This window comes from Mus musculus, chromosome 5, assembly GCF_000001635.26.
Source record: "Mus musculus strain C57BL/6J chromosome 5, GRCm38.p6 C57BL/6J".
Taxonomy (NCBI): Eukaryota; Metazoa; Chordata; class Mammalia; order Rodentia; family Muridae; genus Mus; species Mus musculus.
The window spans coordinates 64311329-64337881 of NC_000071.6; the positions used below are offsets into that span (position 1 = coordinate 64311329).

Here is a 26553-nt window from a genome sequence, read left to right on the forward strand (position 1 = left end):
CATGGACGCCTGTCGTGTCTGTTTACGTTTTCAAAGTAATAGTGACACCATTTACTTTCCAGACATTTAAAGTGAGTCTTACCAACTGTCACATATTCCTGTGTAGCATGAGAAGCACCACGTCTAGAACTTGTGAGTCTCAGAAGTGGTTTTGATTGACTGGCTGGCTGGCTGCTTGGTTGGTTGGTTGGTTGGTTGGTTGGTTGGTTGGTTGGTTGGTTTTGTTGTGGTGGTTGGTTTATGGGATTTTTTTTTTTCTTTGTATCCCCAGCCATAATTTCTGCCTGGGTAGTGAAACTAGACTAATCCTATATAAATCCTTAAGGTATATAATTCCATTTTGTGTGGCTGTTTAGTGAGTTCCTGGGTAAAAGTTTACCTGGACAGATATCTCCATTATCAAAATGACAGGAACTTGGGAAGTTTAGATCTTTTGTAAGCCACTGTCTAGATTTGAAGTCCTAAAGATTCTGAGTGGGAAGTCTGTGTATACCCTCCCAAAGGGAGGCAGGCTGTGGCAGGAGGGTCACTCACGGTGCCATTCCTTAATGCAGTTTTGGAATTAGTGTGTCTCATTGAGCACTATGCTTGGTCACAGGTTTTTGTCTTTGAATAGGACGCCGAAGCTTGACTAGAACTAAAAGTTACTAAGACACCAGATCTTAGGAATAAACTCTCAGAAGGTGTTCTGCCCCATGAAGCCCTGCTGGCTAGAACTCTCTGCCACTCTTCTTAGCTAGTGTCACAGTCTTAGTGTCACACTCTTCTTAGCTAGATGTCCTCCTCATGATCAGGAGTCTGTGAGTTACCACAGCACTGTACACGAGGAATACAGTGCCTGCTGCTGAGAAGGGCACAGACTGCTGAGATGTCAAAGGAGAAACGTAGACGTTACTTTTGATCAGGAGGAAGTGAACTGAAGAAATAAAGCCCTGGATGTGATGGTAGCCCAGCTGTTGGAACAGCTGCCTAGAGAAGAAGCCAGTGCTCTTCTGTTCACAGTATTGCCACTGAGAACAGGTTGTGTAGTCAGGGTGTAGTGAGCAGCTTTTAACAGCTCAGTATTAAGCTTTTTTCTACTTCATTCTTCTAGTGTGTGTGTGTGTGTGTGTGTGTGTGTGTGTGTTTGGCACGGGGCCTGCCCTTACGAGTGGTTTGTAAACCCCGTGAGACTCCATTGGAGAAAACTAGTGTTTCATTTGCCAGTTGTTATCAATTAGAGATAACTTCTGGGTTAGGGATGAGGGCTTGTGTCCACTTTTCTCAGTCCTGGGACCCATCTGGCACAGACTCCTGCAGGCCGTGTGCATGCTGCCACAGTGTAGAGTTCCTATGTACATCAGCCCTGATGCGTTTAGAAGGCCTTGCTTCTGTGGTGTCCCCCATCTCCTCCTGCTTTTACAGTCCTGCCTCCTCTTCCGTAAGGTTCCCTGAGCTCTGAGGCGAGGGAATCGACCTTCTGTTTACAACTGAGTGTACATCATCTGGATGTGGCTCTCTGTATTTGTTCCCATTTACTGCAGGAGGAAACCTCTGTTTACTCAGGGCATTTATTTATTTACTTTATTTATATTTTTAATTTTTTTTAATCTATGGGTCCTTTATGTACACATTATGGCTTCAGGTTTTGTGGTTTTATGGGATTCCTGTGTGTGTTTCTTGTGGTCATTCTTTGGCTCTTTTTCTTCTGTTTGTTTGTTTTGTCCTATTCCAATTTGTTTCTTCTTTTATTATTATTCTTTAAATGCCTGTTTGTTTTCTAATGAGAGTCAGAAAGAGAGTAAATTCGAATGGATGGATCTCAGAGGAGTTGGGAGATGGGAGATCATAGTCAGAATATATTGTATAAAAATAATAAAACAATAAAAGAAAAATAGAAAATAAATACCTTGTGTATATCAAAAATATATAAGAAAATATAATAAACATTTAAAAATTAAAATTAACAATATTTTATGGGCCTGTGAGATAGTCTAATAAGCAGAGATGCGTGCCACACAAGCCTGATGGCCTCAGAACCCACAGCGGGAGCGAGAACCAACTCCTGAAGGTTGTCCTCTGACCCCCATACGTGCCCCATGGCGCACACACACACACATGGCTGGGGGAGGGGTAGTCATAACATTACAAAGTGTGGTATCAAGAAAATGACAGCTGTGTATTTGGGGACCTTTGTTGAGAATTGAGAGGTGACTAATGCTCATTCTGCGGCTCTTGAGGCTCAGTGCTTTTTAGCCAGTCCTGCAGGTGGCAGCCCAGGGAAGTGAGACCTGAGATACACCTATAAGGAGAGAGAGGTTGGTTGCTCTCAGGCATGTTAGAAGTCATGAGTAGAGTTGGTGACATAGGATCAGTATACCTCAGAAACAAAGTGCCTGCTACTGTGCCAGGAATGGCTGACAGACCTGCATGAGCAGGGGAGTGTCTGCTGGGTTGCCTTGGTCACCTTGCCAGGACTGTGCTGTGCCCACTGTTGACTTTACCAGGCTATGGGCAGTGTTTGTTCTGCTGCTCTTACTGCTTTGCTGCTTGGGTTCATATATCTTACCTCTGTTTAACCTGGGATGTTTATCTTGTGGTCAAAGTGTAATCAACTTTCTAAATTTAACATAGGAAGTGTTAATCCGTTTATTAGCCTTGCTATACCTATATTGTTGAGAAATAATCAACAGTAGCAAGTTGATTGCTTCAAAATATTTAGTAAGCTTGATAGCAGTGAATTGAGTTGGGGCCATTAAATATAGAAGCTAGGTCAGATAGGACCCAATCAGAGCGTTGACTGTGTAAACAAAAACTATATTACTCTGTGTTTTTTTTTTTTTTCATACACTTCTTATAAGAGGCTTAAGCTGTGGGGTGGGTGAGTGGCTCTTGAGATTGATCAGATTCAAGCTGACTTGCATGCTCTTCAGAGGAGCACACATGGCAAAGTCTTTCTCTGGCTAAGTCAATTTTCTGCTTTTGGAATCTATAGATACAATACTAATTACTATTCTGGAAGTGTTTCATCCCAGACAGACGTTAGCCCCATTGTCTAAATCTGTAGACACTTGGCAGCTGGGACTGTGGGTTTCTTTCCCAGTGACACAGATACGCTGTCCTCGTTTGCTTTCTATTGCTGTGCTTGGGGAGGAGGACGTTTATTTGACTTGTGGTTTATAGTCCATCATTTCAGCACAGCAGCTGAAGGCAAGAGCTGAAGCAGAAACCCTGGAGAACTGCTTTGTTCTGCCTGGCTTCCTTCGCATGCCTTGCTCAGCTACCTTTCTTAACCTTGGGCCTCCTACCCAGGGATAGCACTGCCCCACAGACAAGACAGCTGGGCCCTCTCACGTCAATCACAGGCAGTTTTCCAATTGAAAATCAGTCCCCAGATGACCCTACCTGTATCAATTTGATAAAGATTTTTTTAAAAAAATTAAAAAACAGCCAGCACTCACACATCACATCTCTGCAGGGCATACAGCCCCCTGCTGTACCTCTACATAAGGTCACTTTCCCTGTATTTTAAAATAAAGCTGTGAACAGCCTAGTGGAGTACAGCATAACATTGGCCCAGGCATGCCAGTGCTTATCAGACTACTTCATCTAAGATAATAGTTTATGCCTAACTAGTATTACAGAGTTATATAGTCTACAAATCCATGGTGATACATTACATCTTAAATTGTAGTTGAAGCCCTTTCAACTTACACTGTTTTTCTTAAGTTTGTTGTAGAAAATAATTTAAAGTATTATAATTTTTCTTAAATCTCTTTAAGCATAAGGGTCATTTAATTTCTGAGCCCTTGAAAGTTTACTTTCCCAGCTAGCTTACAAGGGATGGTAATAGTTTGCAGGAGATTTGTGGAAGGGTCAGGGGGAGGAGTTTGGGAGCCTGGGTACTGAGTGCCAGGAGCTTGCCCTGCCCTGTGGGTATACCTCAGAGCTGAACAGCAGTCATAGTGTCAAGTTAGTTCATGTGGTCACTGCTTTGTTGGGAAAATCCTGCAAAGTACATGTGATTTCATTCTGTCCTGTTTGCCTCAGTCCAGGATGGGTGTGGACACGAAAGCTTTTCAGTAGTACTGTGAAGGCTTAGGTGTCTGTAGCTATGGGTCTTGCCTTAGCTGATAAGGCATTTCACAGGCCACTGACTGTAGGCAGCAGTGTCCTTGGGAATTTGAGGCAGGGGATGCTACAATAAGATCCTTGGATTAAGCCTCTGGCCAAGTCTTCTGGCAGCTTGGGGGGGGGGGGTGCTGTGTGAGGTTCTGTGGACTTGAGATGGAGTTCTGGTTGTTTGCTGGGCAGTATTGGGGAACACAGACATGCTTATGGCAAAGGTCACTGCTAATGAAGCCACTGGTACTCAGAGCCCAATGCTGGCCCCTGTCAGCCTAAGGAGGCTAGTGATGATCCTGATGTGCCAGATGTGGTGAGCTCAGCTCTAGTGACATGCTTTCTCATATTGGGGAGTTTTGAAAATATGAGACCCTAAAGGCTTTCTTCACTGGTTTCTAGTTTCTATTTGGTAATTTGTGTGATTCTCATTGAGGCTTTGGTCTTTCTTGGTGAGATATCATAGCTAGCTTTAGCTTTCTAAGATGCCTTGTGTAAGGGGATCTCTGCTACAGATATGTCACTAATGGTTGACAACACCTACATGAGGCCTGCCTCTCAATAAGGAGGACCTTAGACTGTCTCTGCAGCTTAGTGAGCAGAAGTTACTGGGACTCTGCCGGGCCAAGCAGTGGGAACACCAATAAGGCATTGAGAAGAAGTGGGTAAACCTTAGGAGTAAGGCCAGAAGGCCATGATGGGAGCGAAATCAAGGCAATTTCCTAGGCTTTTCGTATTTGTTCCATCCAAGTCCTGACCAGGCGTGACTCTGCCTGAGGGTCTGGATGGGGCATAGTAAGGGTGAAATGGCTGAGGAGACATGCCAGTGTGTCTAAGAGGAGGAATGGGTGGGTTCCGTGTGAGCTGTGCTGTTGGCTACAACTCGGGAGCTCCTGCTCACCTGCCCTCCCTCACCTCTTCCAGCCTCTGAAAACGATTTGCTGAACAAACGCCTCAAGCTTGACTATGAAGAAATCACTCCGTGTCTTAAAGAAGTCACTACAGTGTGGGAAAAGATGCTTAGCACTCCAGGAAGATCCAAAATTAAGTTTGACATGGAAAAAGTGCACTCAGCTGTTGGGCAAGGTGAGCTTTACCAGTTGCTATGTGGCCAGCCTCACCCTCTGTGATGACGAGAAGGGTGGAATAAGGGTACTTGCAAGTCTGGTTTCTGTGGTAGGCTGGCCTCTTCATCTTTACTCACAGTTTTTCCAGATGTCTAATTGATTGATGTAGGTTCCATCACCTTTCGGGATCTTAGTTACATTAAATAAAATGCCCGGAAAACCAGGCACCAGTATGTTGATAGGAAAACTCCAGGCTTAGTTGCCTGTGAACTCAATAAGTGATGAGTTAAATAGGAAACTAAAAAGGAACTGTGTGGTTTCTTGCTGGTTGGGTATCCCAGGGAAACAACAGAGCGCTCAACTCGCCTTCCAGGCCCGTGTCCGGGTTTGGACCTCAGTCCAGGTAGCTTCTTGTGGTGTAATCTTAAGCAAAGACCCACCTCTCTGGGTGAGCCCCACTTGGTTTTTACATTTTTCTAAAAAGCTGTATTTGTGTGTGTGTGTGTGTGTGTGTGTGTTGGCACATGTGAGTGCCAGTGCCCACTGACGTCAGAGGTTTTGCATCCCTGGAGGCTGAGTTATGGGTAGTTGTCTTTACCTCATCCTGAAATCAAATGAGGTCCTCTCCGAGAGCAGTAAATGCTCTTAGCTGCTAAGCCTTACTTAGTACACATGGAAGACATGGGTGGTGATGCTGGCTGTGAAAGTAAGTGACCTGAGACCCCAGAGCATGACACACGAGTCTGTGTCCCAGATGGCTTGGAAGGTGGGACATGTGGTTGCCTTTCACTGTGGTCTGCCAGTTGGGATTGCTTTGTCTGTGAAGAGGTGAGTGCAGAACTTGAGAAGAATCTGGAAACATTTCCAGCAGTTTGTCACGGTTCCTCGAATGCCATGTGAGGCTGTGTTTCCTCATTCTGCTTCTCTCATTCTGGGTTTTTGTTTTTATTGTTACTGGGTTGACTCACTAAATAATAGGCTTGCCGTTTTCATGGATATACACCATGTTTACCCTGTCCTCGGCTGTCCCTCTCCCCTAGTGCCCTCCCTGTGCCCCCTGCATGTCTTTCATTTTGATTTGCTCTACCTCATTTTTACTATGTATTATAAAAACATCAGTCTGAGGCTGGCAACGTTACCAGGAGGGTAAGAGTGCTTGTTACATAAGCAAGCCTGTTAGCCAGAGTTTGACCCCATGGAACCCACATAAAGGAGGGAGAGAGAACATCTACACAGCTGTTCCTCATTTCCACATACATGCCACGGGACACATCCACACATACATTGTACACACACACAAGTAATAAAAAATTAAACACATCAGGCTTTTATAGATGAGAAATTCTCAAAGAATGAAAAACTACATTTTAGAGCTTAATTTAGATGGATTTTGGTATTGACATATAGCAGTAGTGATTTCTCTTACCGTGAGCCTCAGGAAACATTGGTATGAGCTGGAAGCCTGCTGATAGCCATTTGCTTTCAGTGCCATTGAGGACAGCTCACTCTGGCTCTGAATGAGAGTTCCAGGTCTGTGTGGACATCACAGGGTTTTCCTGTAGCTTTGTCTGTTGTCCAGAGGAAGCAACCTCCACGTGTAAGTCATTGCTAAGAAGGTTACTAGAACTAAACAGTGTCTCTATCATAGTCTTCTTACAAAAATAAAGATGAGTTGCGTGTAATTTTAAGATGCATGCTTGCTCCTTGCCTGGTGCCAGCAATGGCCATCTCACCCAGCTCCCACGGCTAGCTTCACCAAACCTCCAACGACCACCAAGTGGCTGTGCCCTTTCTCTGGCCCACCTGAGTCACCGTGGATGGAAAACACCAGACAGCCTTCATATTTTAAAAACAGCTAGATAACACAACTGCTGGGCGAAGAATATCCTGCCCCATCCTCCTTAGCTTCCACCACCTGTGGAGTCCCTGAGACCCACATGTCTGTTGCTTCCTATCCTCTCTACAGCCTTGTCCAAATCCTTCTCCCTCTCTCTCCTCCTCTTCCTCCTGGGGCCCAGAAATCCCACCTTATCCTTTGCCCAGAGATTAGAGTCTGCCGTCTTTATTGACCAGTTAAAATGGGGAGAAGGTTCCCATGGGATCACCCGAGTAAGTGATCCACTCCTCTTTGGGGCAGCCCCTCTTCAGGAAGCAGAATTAGCATCAAAATACAAAGAGTACCAGAGCAATCCACAACAAAGATTTATTTTTTTTAAGTATATGGTTTTCTTGATTACATGTATATCCGTATGCCATGTGCATGTTTGGTGCCCAAAAAAGATCAGAAGAGGGTGCCAGAGCCCCTGGCACTGGAGTTATAGACAGTTGTGAGCCACGATGTGGCTCGTGCCTTTAGCCACTGAGCTGTCAGTCCAGCTCTTTTAGCCATTATTAAAAATATTTTACTATGTTGGGAGATACCTCAGTGGATAAAGCACTTTTTGTGCAAAGTGTGAGCACTGGAGTTCACATTCTCAGAATCGTGTAAAACCTAAACACCTGTGGTAACTACCCATAAGTCCAGCACTCAAGAGGCGGAGCCAGGGGATTCCCTCGGAAGACTGGCTAGCCAGACTAACCCAACCGCCAGGTTCAATGAGACCCTGACTCAAAATAAAGTGGAGCGCTATTGAGGAAGACACTTGTTGTCAGCTTTGGGCCATTAGATGCACATGCCTGAGCATCCCCACCCCACCCCACCCCCCATACACACACATTCAAACCTCATGCAAATACGTAAATAAACAAACGCTTTTACTGAGCTTTGACAGGGTGGCTTCTAGTATTCATGGGTAGGTATTGCTGGTTTTGACCTTCCCTTCCTATGGATTAAGGAGACTTGAGTGACAGTCAGGCCCTCAGCTTGCAGGAGTTCTCACCATCATGCCAAGCTGCCTCTGGTTGACACGTGTTCTGTACAGGCAACAGTTGCCAGTGCGACCCTGCGTTGGTGTCTTCACCTCTCTGTATTTCTGCCTCCTCACTGGCAGCAGGAGAAAGCCTGGCCCAACTTACTGTTGCTGCAGTGTTGTACAGCTCTGGTGGGTTTTACACCCATTGTGGCTGCTGCAGTATGACCTTTACATGGGGGGCTTGCGGGTAGCTGTTTTGAAAACACAGAAGGCAGAGATGAACACACCCATCTTTCCCTTTTCACAGTAAGCTAGGCAGTGTTCTGTAGTGGCCCCTCAGAAGCAATTGCTTGCTCTCTGGCAGCTGATCAGAGGCCTGGCATCTGGGCATGTGGTTCCTGTTCCGAGTGCTGAGGGAGATGATAAGCTCCAGATATCTGGACCCTGGGGACTGGGGTTCGGCAGGGCTGATCTCGAATTCCTTTTGACCTCTCTGATTTGGTCATTCCCTGAAGGAATGAATACATGCAAACACCAGAGGCTCTGTCATCCATTTTCAATACCTGAAGACTTAGAAACTTCAAACAAATGGCCACTGGTCACCTATGAGTTTTTAAATGATCCTGAACATGATTTCGACTCTTCGAGCAGAGGCTAAGTCACCTCAGAGACCATGAGAGAGAGAACAGTCCCTGTGTGGGTGATGAGTCCTTTCCCTCTGTAGGGATGTAGAAATTGTTCCAAGTTGCCATGAGAAGGGAGTAGCGGATTAAGGAGTCAGCTTGGGAAGAGAAAGGGTTCTGTGGAGTATTAAGTCACTCAAAGTTTGATGTGCATCAAATGATTTCTTGAAAGAAAACAAGGGCTTTGCAGACCCCACTGTCACTTTTTGCTGCTTGCTGCAGCCATGGTCAACCCCACCGTGTGTGTTCTTCAACATCATGGCCGATGACAAGCCCTTGGGCCGCATCTCCTTCGAGCTGTTTGCAGACAGAGCTCCAAAGACAGCAGAAAACTTCCATGCTCTGAGCACGAAAGGAGAGAAAAGATTGGCTATAAGGGTTCCCCCTTTCACAGAATTATTCCAGGATTCATGGGCCAGGGTGGTGACTTCACACGCCATAATGGCACTGGTGGCAGGTCCATCTACAGAGAGAAATTTGAGGATGAGAACTTCATCCTGAAGCATACAGGTCCTGGCACCTTGTCCATGCTGAATGCTGGACCAACACAAACGGTTCCCAGTGTTTTATCTCCACTGCCAAGAATGAATGGCTGGATGGCAAGCATGTGGTCTTTGGGAAGGGGAAAGAAGGCATGAACATTGTGGAAGCCATGGAGCGCTCTGGGTCCAGGAATGGCAAGACCATAAGAAGATTGCCATTTCTGACCATGAACAACTCTAATTTCTTTTGACTTGCGGGCATTTTACCCACCAAACCATTTCTTCTGTAGCTCAGGAGAGCGCCCCCACCACCCCACCCCATCTCCTCGCAGTGCCCTGTCCTCTCTGCTCTCACTGAGGTTCTTTGGGTTTCCCTCCTTCCCCTTCAAGTCTAGCTGGATCGCAGAGTTAAGTTTATGATTATGAATAAAAACTAAATAAGAACAAAAGAAAGAAAGAAAACAAGGTACCGAATCTTAGAAGCAAGTAGCTGTTTTTCTCAGATGTTGTGAAGTGACCACATAAACAATCGGCAGGATGTGTCAGATGCAGACTCCACTTACCTGTGACTTACTGTGCTATGTTTAGTAGCTGAAACCAGAACAAAGTGACCCAGCCATGTGACCATTCCATGCATATTCCAGGGAAACAACACAGTAGGCATTTCCATTGTTGATTGTACTCATGTCTCACTCACAAGTTGGTACTTTCACACGTAGAGGAACTCCCACAATGCATTTGCAGATGTAGAAGTTATAGGTACATGAATGTGCCTCCTGGGTTATTTGGCACAGACCCATGTACCAGATCTTGTCCTGGTAAAATAAGCAATGGGTCTCCTCCTCCTCCTCTTCCTCCTCCTCTCCCTCCTCCTTCCCCTTCCTTCCCCTTCCTTTCCGAAGCGTTCTGTGTTGGAGCCGCATGTCCACTCTGGTTGTGGGTGGGTTTTTCCTTTTTGTCTTTATACCCTTTGCATTGCCAGAGTTTTTTCTTTTACAGAGTAAGCATGCATCACTTTTCACATTCGTGAGAATGAACAGTTGTTCACATATGAACTGGGCGAGTGTCTCCCTGCCTGCTGGCCTCTGTGACCAGGCTTCCTCTGGAATTAGGAGGCAAACCAACCTGAGCGTGGGGAGGGTGGTTTAGGACAACCTGAGCGGAAGCGCTGCGTCTGACTGCAGGACTTGTTGCTTCAAACCCCAGGCTCAGCTAATCCTGCAATATGAGACTATCTGGTATTGTTGGGTAACATGGCCAGTGTTCTCTTCCTCCCCCAAGTCATTCTGACAAGATAATGGGAATGATTTAGTAATAAGAGGAAATTGGACATCTTGGGAAGAATTTCCAGTTTGACAGAAAGTATTTGGTGAAAAAGCCCCTCTATAAATCACTCAACATGCTGGCTGTGTTCTAGTTCACTGTTTGCTTTCAGTCAGGGTCTACAGTGTTACAGATTTGTTCTTCTCTACCTACCCCCATCCCTCTTTCTCTGTATGCACACACACACACACACACACACACACACACACACACACACACACACCCCTAAGACAGATCTGAGCAGGATGGTAAGGAAGGAGAGAAGGAGCCGAAGTGATGTAAGAAAGCAGCCATTAGGGTATGCTAGTTTCTGGTTGCTACCACAGCAAATAACTACAGATTTGCTGACTAAAACAACACAAGTTGGCCAGCAAGGTCATTTGGTGTGTATACATTTGCATGTAGGCGTGATGAACTGAATTCAAGCTCTGCATTCCACAAGAAGGAGAGAACCAATTCCTGAGAATTGTCTTCTGACTGCCACACAAAGTTTTTGTTTAAATTTAAAGAAAGAAAGAAAGAAAGAAAGAAAGAAAGAAAGAAAGAAAGAAAGAAAGAAAAAAGAAAAAAAGAAAAGACCTGCACAGGTTCAAGTTACACAAAATTTCATATTGCAAAGGGGAAGTGGACATAAAGCCCCACCTCTAACCAAGATGTTATTTGCAATTGAGAACTGCTGGCCCAGGAGAAATCACTTTTCTCCAATGGTGTATCAGTCAAGTTCCAGGGCAGGCCCATGCTCAGAAGCAGGTGACCAACCAAAAATAGACTCCATGGGTTTGGAGAGGTTTTTGTTTCCTATGGCTTGTTATTTCTTAGCTGCTGCTCCTGCTGCTGCTTTTTTTTTCTTGCTTTATTTTGGCAGGTGTGTGTGTGTGTGTATCTTTTTACTTTGAGAGAGAGAGAGATGAAGTTAGCAGAGTTGGAGGTTCTGAGAGGAGTTGAAGGGAAAGAATATGATCAGAGTGGATTGTATGAAACATTTGTAAAAACTGGGAAGAAAAGTGTGAGTGACAGTAATTCATGTGTGCTGCACACATGCCCAGAATGATCAAATAGAAAGTTAACCTTGAGAGTTACAAAACACATGCACACGTTTTTTCTTTGTCTTTCTTTCTTTCTTTCTTTCTTTCTTTCTTTCTTTCTTTCTTTCTTCCTTCCTTCCTTCCTTCCTTCCTTCCTTCCTTCCTTCCTTTCTTTCTTTCTTTCTTGAGAGTTACAAAACACATGCACACATTTTTTTCTTTGTCTTCCTTCCTTCCTTCCTTCCTTCCTTCCTTCCTTCCTTCCTTCCTTCCTTCCTTCCTTTTTCTTTTTTTTTCTTGAGACAGGTTTCTCTGTACAGCCCTGGCTGTCCTGGAACTCACTCTGTAGACCAGGCTGGCCTCGAACTCAGAAATCCGCCTGCCTCTGCCTCCCCAGTGCTGGGATTAAAGGCGTGCGCCACCACTGCCCAGCTATCTTTTTTTTTTTTTTTTTGACAGTTGTGAAGTCTCTAGTCAGGATGTCAGCCCCACTCTACCTGGGCCCAGCTTCTGCTGGCTGTAGCAGACTATACTTGTGTAACTTCCCGCCTCAAAGCTGTCTTCCTCAGCTTCCATGGGCACACTGGCTCCTCTTCTCAACTCCTCCTCTGGGTGCTGCTGTCAGGGACATTTGTCTTAAGATACAAAGTCCAGGTTTTAGTCACGATGACGTCATCCTCAGTCCTGACTTTAGCCACATCTGCAGAAACAAGGCCAATTTTAGAGGTTCCAGGGGTGAGGAGATGGATGTAGCCTTTAGAAGCCCACTCTTCATTCCCTGCTCAGAGTTTTCAAGTTAATGCTGAGGTAAACGTTTAGGGAAAGTGTGGAATGCAGTTGCTTAGCACAGGGCCCTTCCTTACAGTTCTCCCAAGCTGATCTACAGGGTGGAGAAAAACCAACCACTGACCAAGGTACCCTGACTCACTCAAGATACCTTCCTTCTGGACAGTTCTCTTCCCTTTTCCTTCACCTTTAAGGGTTGCTTGCATGACGGAGGCTGTGAGCTCCTGATTGCTGAGATGCAGAGGGCCAGCTCTTTCCCCTGAGCTCTACCTCACTTTGCTTCTCTTCCTGCTCTGAGACATGTGCATCTTCCTTTCATTGCCTCGGAGCATTGTTGGTTGGCTTCAGGTTGGCTTGGGTTGGGTCAGGATTCCTGCCATAACTCAAGAATCCCGTAATTGGAGACTAGGGGTGGCATAGTCCATGAAGTGCTTGCCTTGCAAGTGTGAGGGCCTCCATTTGGTTCCCAGAACTCACAGGAAACCTGGGAGCCATAGTGCCTGCTGTAGCCCCAGTGCTCGGGATGCGGGAGGCAGAGGTAGGTACAACCCTGGGGCTGACTGGGGAATGCAGCCTGGTGAGTGACCATGTCTAACTAACTAAAGTGAGTGAGTGGATGGCGTTCCTGAGGTTGTCTTCCGGCCTCCATGTCCACGTGTACCCATACCCACATGCCCCTGAATGTCTGTACACACAATGAATTTGCAGTCATGAAAAAAGGCACAACTCTTTTTTTTTTTAATCAATGAGCTGAGTTCTGTGTATAAAGCCTGGTTTAATATTTTCCACTCACTCTGTTAAAGGTGTGCCACGTCATCACCGAGGTGAGATCTGGAAATTTCTAGCTGAGCAGTTCCACCTTAAACACCCATTTCCTAGTAAACAGCAGCCAAAGGACGTGCCCTACAAAGAGCTCCTGAAGAAGCTGACCTCGCAGCAGCACGCCATTCTCATCGACCTCGGTGAGTCCACCCCGCCCCAGAGCCAAGAGGGAATGCCCCACCCTTGAGGAGTGTAGAGAGACTATCCAGGTCATTTAGTGATCACAGGTGCCCTCTGAGAGCATACGCGGGCTCCCTTCGTGCCTGGCGGCTGGCTTGTTCTGCTTGGCATGTTGTAGGTGTGAGGAGGCCTTGAGTGGTCATTAAGTCTGTTCATTGACACAGAACTCTGGTTCAGCTCAGTAATTCATATTTTCCAAGGGATGCTTTACAGTACACTGAAGGAGCAACCTGGGAGACACATCGGCTTGGATTGGCTACAGGAGAAACACACAAGCTTGGTTTGCTTTTAGAAGCAGTCTCTGGGCTGTGGTGTACAAACAGAACTTGTCAGAATAATTGTAGAAAACTGTGTGTTGGCAGTTTCGTCTTGGAAAGTGGGCAGTGCCTTGGTTCTGGAATAGCTTTTAAAACGCAGAAAGGAAGCAGTGTATTGGATTTGCAGTTTCCATGGAAAAGACCTCGCTGACTTAGAATGTAATTATGTGGAACAAGAGACCCTCTGACTGTTGGTGGCTGAGCAGCGATGGAGCCCTGCCTTCCTACTTGCTCCCAAGGCCTGTCTCTGCTGGGGGGAGCTAGCTCCGTGGCCTTCCCGAAGGCCAGTTCTGGATGCTGAGGATGTCGTCCCCCCTCCCCAGGACATGCGCCTGTCTCTGCTCAGTGCACTGCACTGCCCATTCTGTGGGTCTTTCCCCGTGTTACAGCCGCAGTGGAGACGGTGAGCTGGGTCAGGCCGGAGTCAGAGCCACACACAGTATCTTCATGCTTGGAAAAGTCCCTCAGACTACTCTGCAGGGCTGGCTTTGAATGTCATCCTCAGAACTGTCCTGACTGTAGCTTCTCCGCCCACAGGCCAAGCCCACCCTTCCTAACCCACACTCTTTCTCCCTGGTACTCAACTACTGCAGTGATTATTATTATTATTATTATTATTATTGCTGTTATTGTTTAATGCTAACACTTAACTTTACCTTGAGTTGAATGTTGTATGAAATTTACTCAATCCATTTCTTTTCATTTTCACAACAGTACACATAGACAAGTGCAGAGAGGTTACATAACTTGTTCATGATCTCATAACTAATTTGCATGAGAACTGTGTTCATCCCCTCCTAGCCCCTACCTCTGCTCAGCAGGATGGTGCCCTCCATGGGCTGCACTTGGGCTGTATTAGAGTGTACTCTCAACTCCAAGGACAGTGCCCGACACATAGTAGGTACTCAATGTATCTTTGCCATGTTGATGGCGAGGCACTGAGCAGTCAAGTGGCATGGCCATCAGCGCAGAGGTGCAGGGACCTATCCACCATCATTCTGACAGCCTAAGACTTCCAAGCCCTACAGGCTCCATGGTGCTAAGAGATGCCAGTACTGGGCAGGTGAAGGGGGAGGCTGACTGGCATGGCCAATCGATCTCCAGCCAAAGCCCATCTGGCCTGGTGACCCTGTGGAGGATATTTGTACATTATCAGCAGCTGAATTTGTTAGTGTGGTAACAGAACAGTGGCATCGTGTTCCTGTTCTGTGAGGTGAACTGAAAACTGACCTGGGGGTAGGGGTGTGGAAAGGAGTGGCAGGTCTCTCTCCTGCCTTCTCCACTCCCCCATGGCACAGGAGGAGAGGAAACACAAGAAATTTTGCTCCCTGTTTTGCATTTTCTTCCTTTGGCTTCTTGTCTGCATTCCCCTTACTCTTCCTGGACAGGTCAGCCCTCTGCCTCTGACTGCTTGAATGTCATCCCTTTTCTGCAGAAAGAGAATGAAGTCCAGATTGGCCACACTCCCCTGCCCCTGCCCCCTCCCTCCCCAGCCAGCCCTCTCCCTAGGAAGCACTGTTTGTCTGAGCCCCAGCTCACTGGCCTTTCCCCTAGAAAACAGCGCCTGATTCACATCCTCTCTGCCCCTGTTCAGCCCCACCCTCTCCCTTCTGCTTCCAAGGCCAGCTGCACACAGCCCCCACTCTGTTGGCCCTCCTTTTTTCTCACCTCTGGCCCAGTGCTGGCCTGGCCTCCACTTTGGATGACCTCCAGCATCCTCCCAGGGGCCTGAAGAGCCTCTATTTGCAGCAATCTGTGTCGCGACTTACCTCCACCAGGGTCCTAGGGTTTATCCAGGGATCCTGCCAGCATCATTTTGTCCCTATGTGAACCAGACATCCTGGTTGCTGACCTAGACCCAGTGGTGAAGTCTGGCAGCCTTCTGCAGGACTCCTGTTCTTCTGTGAGTCGACATCAAATAAGGCCTAGCATGGTAGGCCTCCAGCTCTGGCCATGACATGTGTCACCATCTTTTGTTTAGTCCACACTGTGTATCTTGTCTGTTGTGTATATTCCGTCTGTACTGTGGCGGTCTGGGCCCAGTAGAGGTGTGTGGTGTAGAGTGATGGCACAGTCCATGCCTTTCAGTGTAGCTTTCCTACAGTAAGCGGCTGGAGGAAGAACACCACAGGGGAGAAGGACTTTGGCTTTTCAGTGGTTTGCTTTCTGTCTCTTGGTTTATGAGACTGGCCTTTTACTTTTTGTAACAGCTTTTTGTAAGACTTGTTCCTTCAAAGAATAAAAACAGTAGACTTTATCGTTTGGTCATATTCTCTAGTTTACAAAATGTGATTTCAGCTGTGGCCTGGCTTCATCTTTACCCAGCCTGTTGTGGACTGTGTGGCCCAAGGACTGGAGGAAGTACTTTGGCAGCTCTGTGCAGAGCTCCTTAGCCTCACTGCTTGTCCCGCTGGCTCTGTTTCCTGCTTTCTTACATCTTGCCCTCTGCCTTTCCCTTAGTATAGACTGCAGCCAGCCAGGAGAAAGCTGCTGCCAGGCTCAGCAGGTGCCATGGGGCTTTCTCTGTCTCCAGCTCAATGGACTGCTCTGACCTTCTGATGACTATAGCCTTTCTCCCCTCTGCTCTGTAGGCGTGGATAACATGGGCTGCCAAAGTCCTACCTTCTGTTTGGGGCTCCTGCTCACTTTCTGACACTGTTACTGGAAGGTACTGGGGATCCCAGACATTCTCCCGGGCCCCATCCTAGCTGGCCAGCAATCATCTGCCTCTACCTGGTGACTCCGTGTAGCCTCCCCTGGGATGGGAGGACTAGTAGGAAGAACACAGTCCAGTCCAGACACAGGAATCCCATTAAGTCACAGCAGGAGCTGAAACTGCCGCTGTCAGCTCCTTACAGTCTCATTGTGATTGTTACCATGTGTAAAGCTGTGGCACTACGTAGACTCTTTGAAGATCCCTTGGGTCTCTCAGTGGGTCTCTCTGCAGTAGCTTTACTGTTCTTTTCCTGAGTCAGGATCTCACTGTCCAAGCCTAAAACCATCTTGCCTCAGCCCAGCATAGGTGTGCTACCATTTCTGATGTCAGAAATACTGTTGGTTTTTTTTATTTGTTTGTTTTGTTTTGTTTTGTTTTATTTTTTAGTTTTCTTTATTTAATGTATATCTGGGTGTACACCTGCATACCAGAAGAAGGCATCAGATCCAGTTACAGATGGTTGTGAGCCATCATGTGGGTGCTGGGAATTGAACTCAGGCCCTCGGGAAGGGCAGCCAGTGTTCCTAACCACTGAGCCATCTCTCCAGCCCAGAAATACTGTTGTTGATGAGCTTCTTAGAGAGCACAGGGAAACCCAGATGGTCAGTTACTAGCAGAGTGCATGTCTGGAGAGTCACTTAGATAAAGGATCCAGGTTAGGTGCTATCATGAATTGTCTTTCCACCAAATAGATGTTTTAGCCAGAGACCTCAAGCCTGAGGAAGGGAGAAGTCTGCCCGCCTCTCTTTTAGAATTAATAAAAGATGTGTAGGTCTTTATTGCTAACTGTAAATCAGGTAAAAACCTTTATGGCAAAAGACAGAAGCATGCCTAGAACTTGTCATGCATCCACACTAGCCTGTCTGTCCAGTTGGAGACTAAACTCTGTTCTGTGGAAGTCACAGTTCCAGAGTCTAATAAATTCCTGTACCAACAACAGCACAAGTTATCCCAGAGTGCGCACCTTTGATATTATCAAGATCTCAATATGAACTCGCTTTTGTTTGGTCATTCTAAATACACCCTGGGTGGTGCTTAGTGTGAGTTGTCAACTTGACACAATCTGTAATCACCTGGGAGACCAGCCGGCCTCTAGGCATGCCTATAGGAAATAATCTTTATTATGACTAACCAATGTGGGAAGACCTATCTATCTACACTGTGAACAAGAACATTCTCTGGGCTGGAGACCCTAAACTGTGTGAAATGCAGGTGGTGAGCTAGACACTAGCATGCATGCACTCACTAGTACGCGTGCACACACTACCATGCACACATTCAGTAGCTCTTCTGACTTTGGATATAACATGGCCAGCTGCTTCCAGCCCTGCTGCCTGACTCCCTCCCATGATGGAGTACACCTCAGCTGTGAAGTGAAGTAAGCCCTTTCTCTCAGGTTGCTTTTGCCAGAGGACTTCATCACAGCAACAGCAGGAGACACTAAGTTGCCTGTAACCTTGCAGGGATAGAGCGTGAGTGCTGAGATGGATGAAGCAGAGTGTACTTTCATTCCTTCACAGATACTAAAGTCTTCCTGCACCCGCTCGCCGTCAGTCAGTTGTCCGCCAGCCACTGGTTAGCAGCCATCTCCAGCACCTCGAAAGATGTCTCGAAAGTGTTTAGTAGTCAGTGTCAAGACTCCCACAATATTCAGGCTTAAGCTGCCACACTGAAATCCTGTGAAAACCTGTAGCAGGTTGTCACAGATGCTCACATGCCGAGCCCCGAGAGCAGGTCCCAGCAGCCACTGCTCACTCTGGGGCACTTAGACAGAGCTCAGATGGTGTCACTGGCTGCAATTGCAATGGGTCGTCTTGAGCAGCTAGACATGTTGTCACTTTAGGAGGCACAGTTTGGTGGAAGGGCACACAGCCCAAAGGAGGACATCTGGTGCCTAGCTGTGTCACTCTCCACCTCATGCCTTTGAGACAGGGTCTCTCTCTGAAGCGACCGTTCTGTCTCCATCCACCCACAGTGCTGGAGTTACGGGCATGCATGTGACCATGCCCAGCTTTCTGTGTGGCTTCTGGGGCTTCAAACTCAGTTGTCTGTGCTTTTGTATAGCAAGTGCTCTTACTCTCTGAGCCATCTCCCCAGTCTACAGGAGTTTCTTTGTGCCCTTTTGACAGTTTCCATTTAACAATCTCTTTCGGTGTATGAAAGTGGCCTCTCCTTAACAGAGACTGAAAGGGCCTGCAGTTCTCTACCTCATGGTGAATTATAAAGTGTAGTTTATGAAGGAAGGAAGTCCCCTTTTTCCAATGGATTTGCCAAGGACTCCTCAGTTTCTACTTACGATTCTCTGACGAGGGACTTTCAGATCCAGTGCTATATATACACCTAGTGGTTATTCTGCCAGGCTTGTCGCAGGAGAGACTTAGCCCTGGACTTTCCTTTTATTCTTCCTGAAGTCTGGACCAACAGAGCAAACAGCTGGCAGTGTTTTGTGTATAGTCACCCAGCTTTGAGTGAGCAGTGAGGTACACCGAGCTGACGTTGTCCTTGGAGACACAAGGCTCAGGCCCTGCTTCAGCAGGCTCTTCCATAAGGTCTTCTGAGGAATGTCCTCCCTCCCTCCTGGTGCTGGCGTCACACCATCTGACCACCTTCTGATCATGGCGGGAGGGCTGCCACACTCTGGCTTCATGAGAGTGGGTTGTCCAGGAAACAGTCTTAATCCAACTGGTCCGTTCTCTCCCCAGTAGCCTGCCTTGCTCTCCTTTCTGGATTTGCAGCCAGGAAAGTGTATAAGCTGTGTGGGCCTAGAGCAAGTGTTTCACAACTGGGAGGTCGGGACCCCTTTCTCTTTTAAGATCAAATAGCCCAAAGAGCTTCGGCTTATATGGAAAATGTTATATTAATTATTTACTACATTAGAAACTAAAACTGACAAAGTTAAAAATAAGTTTTTATTTTAAAATGACTATAATAAACTCATTATATAAACATACAATGAAAAACAACTGTTTTCCAAAAGAAAACCAGTGATGACTGTGACATTATGTTGTACTTTTTAAATATCTTTCCTAGCTTATTTAATAAATCATCTGGACTATCATATTATCTTTATCTAGTTTGTTGGAATTATATTATTTGAAATAAACAAAGAAAAGGCTGACTTTATAGAGATCTGTAGTTATAAAAAGAAAGGTTTTGAGGCTGGAGAGATGGCTCAGTGGTTAAGAGGACAGGCTGTTCTTCCAGAGGACCTAGGTTCAATCCCAGCGTCTAACATGGCAGCTCAGAGCTGTTTATAACTCCAGTTTCAGGTGGTCCAACACCCTCATAGACACATATGTGCAGGCAAAACACTAGTGTATGTGAAGAGAGAGAAGAGAGAAGAGAGGGAGAGACAGACAGACAGACAGACCCATGAACTTGTGAACCCTGAACAAGCTTCACGGAGCCCAGGATCCCCTGGCCGCAGCAGGAGCACAGGAGCGGTAGGTAGCACAGAGCTAGAACACATAGTGGGAAGACAAGAACTCCCAGCTTGCCTCCAAGCCTGGCAACCTGAGTTTGGTGCCAGAACCTATAAGGCTGAGAGAGAACTGACTTCCAGGTCGTTCTGACTGGCACGGGTGAGATGTGCATGCCCTTGACTCACCCAATAAGTAAGTAGAGGATTCCTTTTTAGACAGGGAAGAGAACTATCCATGCGGGGAGGACTGTTCCATGTGCGAGGGGCCTAGTGAGGGAATGGGAACAGAGTGAGAAGGGTGCGACCTGTTCTTTCTCTCCTAAGAAAGCAGTTCTCTTAGCCTATTCAATACAGGAGCCAGAAGTGGCTGTTGAGTCCTCAAAATGTGATGAGCCTAAATTTAGGTGTGCTGTCACTCAGAAGAACCCACTGGAATTCAATGGCATGGAAAGAGGAGGCAAAATGCCTTGATGTTTTTGTGTTGGTTACATGTTAGGATGATAATATTGGATCTGTTGGGTTAAACATCTTATTAAAATGGATTCCACGTGTAACTTTAAAATTATTGTGTGTGCACATGATGTGGCCATGTGGGTATGTGTGCCATGTGCGTATGTGGAGGACAGCTTGGCTGAGTCGGTTGTCTCCGTCCACCAGTGCATAGGCTTCAGGGATTGACCTCTGGTTAGCAGGCTTATACAGGTGCCCTTACCCATTGAGCCATCTCGTTGGCCCCACTGTAACACCAGAACTGTGTAGATTCCCTTTAGCTCTTGCATCATGGTCTCATGTAGCTGTTAACTGAGAGCTGAACAAAGATACCTTGCCTCTTCTGCTCACGTGGACATATACAATGCTGTATGTAGCCACACATGGTCAGAGACTCCAGGAGTCTTCACTCAGCCCTGCACCTAGCCTAGGGGACAAATCTCAGGGTGGGAAATGGATGTGCGGATCTCCAGGTTAGTGGAGGGGAACTGTGTTGTGTGTGCACAGAGCGTTTGGGGGAATGTCTGTTGATGAAGAGAGTAGCAAAAGCAAGAAGGGAGTTTGGAATGCAAATGTCTGTCTTCTTCAATCCAAGCGCAGATGTGTTTTGGGGTGAACTAAAAGCTTTCTAAGGGAATGGAGGACAAACCTGTGGATTTGCAGGATCTCCTCCTGCCCCACTGAGGCAAGCTCAGTAACTCCAGCTAGTATTGCTGTGGCCCAGATGTGCCTGCTGCCATTGATGACGAGCTAGGCCATGGTTCTCGCCAGTGTCAAAGCTGGGCCCATGCACCTCTGCACTTAACGAGGCACCTTCCTGTTCCTAGAAACTTCCTTCTCTGTCTATCGCTTTGGCAGGCTTCAGCAATGAAAGCCTCCTGGGTGAAATAAGGCACACACAGAAGAAGTGCCACGTTTTTATTTTTAGCAGTTTTCTTTATTGTGTCTATGTGCATACTTGTGCCGTAGCACACGTCTTGATTAGAGGACAACCTGTGGGGTTACTTTCCTTCTACCACTCGGGCCCTGGAGATCAAACTCAGGTTGTCAGCTTAACTAGTGCCTTTAAGACCCACTGAGTCCTCTTGCTGGCCCATGGCATGTTTTATTTTGATAGCAACTTTGTGGAACTAATCAGGATTCTAAGACCCATTTTTAACTCCTTTCCAGGAGGTCACTGTGGGAAGGGTCTGTCCCAACATTTGAGTGACAGGCTAGGGTTGGTGTCTAGAAAGTACCGTGCTCTTGGGAAGTGAGGTTCTATGGTCAGGACAAGCAGCTTTCTTGTTTTTTATTGAAAAAGCATATATTCACTAGACTAAAGGTCGTTATAACTTCTTTTACCTAAATTAGCACTTAAAAACAAAATCACTGTGCATGCTGATACGCACCTTTAAAATCTCAGCACTTGCGCAGGAGGCTAGATGCTTTCTGTGAGGCTAGCCTGGTCTCCACAGCAAATTAGGGGCTGGCTTGGTCTACACAGCGAGCTCCAGACCAGCCAGAGGTACAAACTCCGAGCCAGTCTCAAAAACAAATAAACAAACTAAACACTGCAAAACTTGGTAAGTTGCTGGTTTTTGTTGCAAATATTATCCTAGAACCCAGCTGACTACACTCACTGATCAGAGGTGGTTGGTACTTAAGGCACACTGATGTTACTACCGATCACCTATAGGTCTCGTTCCCTGATGCTGCATATCTGGTTCCGTGGGCCTCTTGTATGCTACCCCTAACTTGTATTCTTTTCCCAGGGCGAACCTTTCCAACACATCCATACTTCTCTGCCCAGCTTGGAGCAGGTCAGCTGTCACTTTACAACATTCTGAAGGCCTACTCGCTTCTGGACCAGGAGGTTGGATACTGCCAAGGTCTCAGCTTTGTGGCAGGCATTTTGCTTCTTCACATGAGTGAGGAAGAGGCGTTCAAGATGCTCAAGTTCCTGATGTTTGACATGGGGCTGCGGAAACAGTATCGGCCAGACATGATTATTTTGCAGGTACCAAGCATCCTTGCGACATAAGTAAAAAGATGCCATTCCTCTATGGGCAGATCTAGGCTCCTGTCCACTGCTGGCTGCTGCCATCTCATCTGTGTTAGGTGTTGCTCTGTGTGCTTCCCATGATGGCTCTCAGGACGATGCTGCTAATTCACTCAGCTTGTAGCCAGGGAAACTGAGGTGCAAATGGATTATGAAGTTGGCCCAGAGCACACAGCTAGAGGTTTTATGTTTTCCTCCTTCCTTCTCTTTCTCCCTCCCTGGAAAGTGGGACTAGAGGTGGAATTTAAATCCAGGCCTGTCTGGCTCTAGGACCTTCCCTCACGTCCCTTCCCTTAGCCTTCTATGGATGTCTCTGGTGCTTCGGACCCTGTGATCTGTTCTGTTTTCTGCCTGGCATCCTCTCTCCATCCACTGTCATCATCCAGGGCTCAGCTCCACTGTCAGGAACTGTATCCCAGAAGCTCCTCCTGCCTGTGCTGGCACTGTCCCTCATTTCCACTCTTGACAGACAGACCATGTCTTGCTACCTTGTCTCATGCCTTCAGGACAACACAGTTCCTGCCATAAACCACCCTAGTTATTTACTTCCTAGCTTCTCATATCCTGATTTCCTTAATGAGAGAAGATTTTGTTGAGTTATACCCCTAGCTGCTAGCAGTTCCTGGAATGGAATAGAAACCCTGTCAGTATTTGATTTATGAGCAAGTTCATCAACAGAAAAGCAAGCTGGGCTGGGTGCTGTAAGCCCACCTTTAGGAGGCTGAGGCAGAAGAATCCAAAGTTGTAGGCTGTCCCGGCCTGTATAGTGAGTTTACCCTATAGGTGAGCGCCATGGAAGGCCCGGTCTCAAAAACAGACAAACAGAAAAGTCTAGATGTAGCGCAGTGGTTGTTTCCCAACCCCTGGTGAAGTCCTGGGTTCCAGCCCCACCTTCCAGGCAGGGCGGGAGGAGGGCCAGACACAACAGTACACCCAGCTCATCAAGCACTGTGCTTGCTGCTTTCCAGAGGTGGAGAAAGCTCTGGGCCCTGATCTGGGAGTATCCAGAGCATTACTTATTAGCTGGTCGTCCATTCATTTCCCAGCAGGGTTCTGTAACTTCAGGGCTTTAGAATGTACCATTGGAGCTAAGGACTTTGTTTGAAAATACCAGGATGCGTTATTAAAAGTTCATTTGGTTTTTCCTGTAAGCTTGAACTATGTGAACATGAATCTCACAAAGGGAAGGCAGCCACTGTGAGACTTGACTCTCACCTGTAGACTGACTCTGGGAGTTGACTGTTGAGCACAGAGAGAGAGGGCTCACTCTCTGGGACCATGATGAAGGGGCCCTTGGTTCACTCCTAGCAGGAGATTTTTGTTCCAAATTCCCCTTGGTTAGAGTTTTTCTAAGAATGTAAGGCAATTGTTTAGATCTTTGCACAGGCAGATGTTTAGGGTCTCTTAGCTGGGGAGCACAAGGGGAGGACGCTGGAGTGGAAGCAGACCCAGCACTAGTGCTCTAGGCTTCTACTGATCAATGGGAGCCTGTTCCCAGGAAGCTTGGGTGGATGCATTAGGTCAGTGGATACTCTAAGCCAAATAGAGAATTGACAGGGCTAAACACCGCCCCCCCCCAATGAGTAAATCTATACATGTAGTTGGTGCTCAGTTCCCAGCCCCTATGGACGTGTGTTCCTACAGATCCAGATGTACCAGCTGTCACGGCTCCTCCACGATTACCACCGAGACCTCTACAACCACCTGGAAGAGCACGAGATCGGCCCCAGCCTCTACGCGGCTCCCTGGTTTCTCACTGTGTTCGCCTCACAGTTCCCACTCGGCTTTGTAGCCAGAGTCTTTGGTGAGCTTCCTCCATCCATCTGCCAGCCAGCGTTCCCCTGTCACAAAGCAGCGTCATTGCTACCCTGGTGGTTTGCTTGGTCTTTATAGCTATATAGTCAAGCTTGGAATGGAGACTTTCAAGTCCTGTTGAACTTTTGATAACCCTGGCCTGGCCTAGGGCAGGTCCCATTAGTCACCTCTCCTACTTTCAAACACATGCAATTACACTTTTACAGATTTATTTTAGAACTTGAGAGGAGATTTGTGTGTGCGCATGTGCACTTATGAATACTTATGGATATGGTAGCCAGGGAGTGATAGCAGGTATCTTCCATTAGCCCTCTCCACATTATATTTGAGACATTGTCTCTCATTTTTTGGCCGGCCAGTAAGCCCTAGAGAATCTCCTGTCTCTACCCCTCCAGACTGGGCTTGCACCATGATACCCAGTTGTCATGTGGTACTAGGGTTCCAAACCCAGGTCCTCTTGCTTATATGGCAAGTGCTTACCATCTCTCCAGCCCCTCAGAGAGCATCTCAAGGGATTGTTCGCAAACAATACACTATTTTGTATATACTTGACTAGACATGATTCCTAAAAATGCTGAAACTTTATGTTTTTAAATTTATGTTTATTTTGTGTATATGTATGTCCCTGTCACGGTGTATGCCATATGTATGCGAGTGTCTGAGAGGCCAGAAAAGTGCTGTGTGTCCTTTGAAATTGGAATTAAGGTAGCGTGAGTGCCTGCCATGGGGTGCTAGGAGTTGAGTTTGTATCCTCTGGAAGAGCAGAGAATTCTCTTAACCGCTGAGCCATCTGTCTGCCCTGAACACTTGTCTTTGAGTAAGCCTTGGCTTCCTTTTCCTCCTCTCCCAGTAGAGTGAGGGACTGTTACCTTTATCTCTTTGTCCACAGGAACCTTTGAAGACTCCCCTCTGTGACTGGAATCTGTATTTTTAAAGTGCTATTACCCTCTTTTGTATAACTCTCTCCCCAGATTGAATTACCACAGTAAGCTAGAGAGTAGAATTTATCTTGCAGTTAGGCAAATTATGAGATTTTATGACATTTAGACCACAGGTAAGAAAAATAAAACCCTTGGGCCAGGTGTGATGACTCACACCTTTAATCCTAGCACTCCAGGAGGCAGAGGCAGGCATGAGTTCGAATCCAGCCCGGTCTACAAAGCAAGTTCCAAGACAGCCAGCTCTGTTATAGAGAGAAACCTGTCTCAAAATAAATAAATAAATAAATACATACATAAATACATAAATAAATGCTTCAAAACAGGGTGCTTGCTATACTGACAAAGAGTTACAGGATGTATCTCTAGCTGTGGGCTTCAGTTCTTGCCAATAACTTCTGAGTTTTTGTTTCCTGTACCTTAGAAATGGAAAAAACAAACAAAAAAACCTGCCCTCACACCCTTCCCCTTTGTCTTAATCTGTTCTCTCTGTGGGTCATGTGAGGACTAGAACGAGGGCAACGGGGGCGGGGAGAGCTGGCTGTTGACAGGCTGAGAACAGCTGAGAAGTTGAATTCCATGGTTTGTGGGGAAACTGCCAAGGGGGCTGCACTGACCACAGACTTAGCTACCAGGGATGAGTGGCAGCCCTGCCTGGGCCAAGCAGAGCTGCCACCTGCAGGGACAGTGCTGGGCTCCAGGGGAGCAGTCTCATTAGGCTGTGTAAGCCGCTGAAGGACTGGGAAAGCAAGCAGCCTCCTCCTCCCTGGAGCTGGGAGCCTTCCTGCCGCAGAATCACTTGGAGCTCTGTGCAGCATGTTCTCGTGACTTAAATTCTAATAATAAAAGCTGAAACCAGTTCAGGCAGGATGTTTTTCTCTGAAGGAGTGATGAGTCTTCGAGTTTTATATACAGTGTGCCTAAAAAATGCCAATGTCTGCAAAATTCCTGGAGCCCACAGCTCCCTGCTGTACTAGTGGGTTCCTGACTGACTAACAAGGGCTCCTGGGAGTGCAGGCAGGAAGCAGGGGCCCAAAGAAGGCTGTGTGCTATGACATCCCACCAGGTGCTTTTGCATAGCCCCCCTCAGCCTGTTCCACTGGAAAGGTAGATTGTCCCAGCTGTTTTCCTCAGCCTGCTTGTTGAGCTCCATACCGTGAGTAGTCTAGTTGCCTGCTTTTGCCATTCAGGCTCTTAGACATTTCTGGCCTGGACTTTTTTCATTATTAGCCTTTAAATCCAGATAAATCCTAAAGCAGGTGAACCTTTGTCGGCAATTCTGTTTACACCTGAATAGACAGTTGCCAATTTGCAGAGTCAACCAGATGACTCAGCAGCTAAGGGCTTTTGCTGCCAGCCATGATAGAACCAACATGAGTTCAGTCCTAACATGAGTTTGGTCCCTAGAACCCACATGGTGGAAGGAGAGAACTGACTCCAGCAAGTTGTCCCTCATCTTCCCATAAGTGTCAGGGCATACATACAAATACAATCA

General features: G+C 46.8%; 1 protein-coding gene and 1 pseudogene across 11 annotated transcripts in view; both read left to right on the forward strand.

Moving 5' to 3' along the window:
• Window positions 1-26553, forward strand: part of Tbc1d1 (TBC1 domain family, member 1) — a 195182-nt gene that overhangs the window by 155024 nt on the left and 13605 nt on the right. For all 11 annotated transcript variants that reach the window (XM_011240758.3, XM_030254739.1, XM_006504036.4 and 8 more), the window contains 4 exons: window positions 5026-5187; window positions 13123-13281; window positions 22019-22263; window positions 23950-24109. In XM_011240758.3, coding sequence (XP_011239060.1) covers window positions 5026-5187; window positions 13123-13281; window positions 22019-22263; window positions 23950-24109 — 726 coding nt within the window. The remainder of the gene's footprint in view (window positions 1-5025; window positions 5188-13122; window positions 13282-22018; window positions 22264-23949; window positions 24110-26553) is intronic.
• Gm6044 (predicted gene 6044) lies at window positions 8885-9630 on the forward strand (annotated as a pseudogene).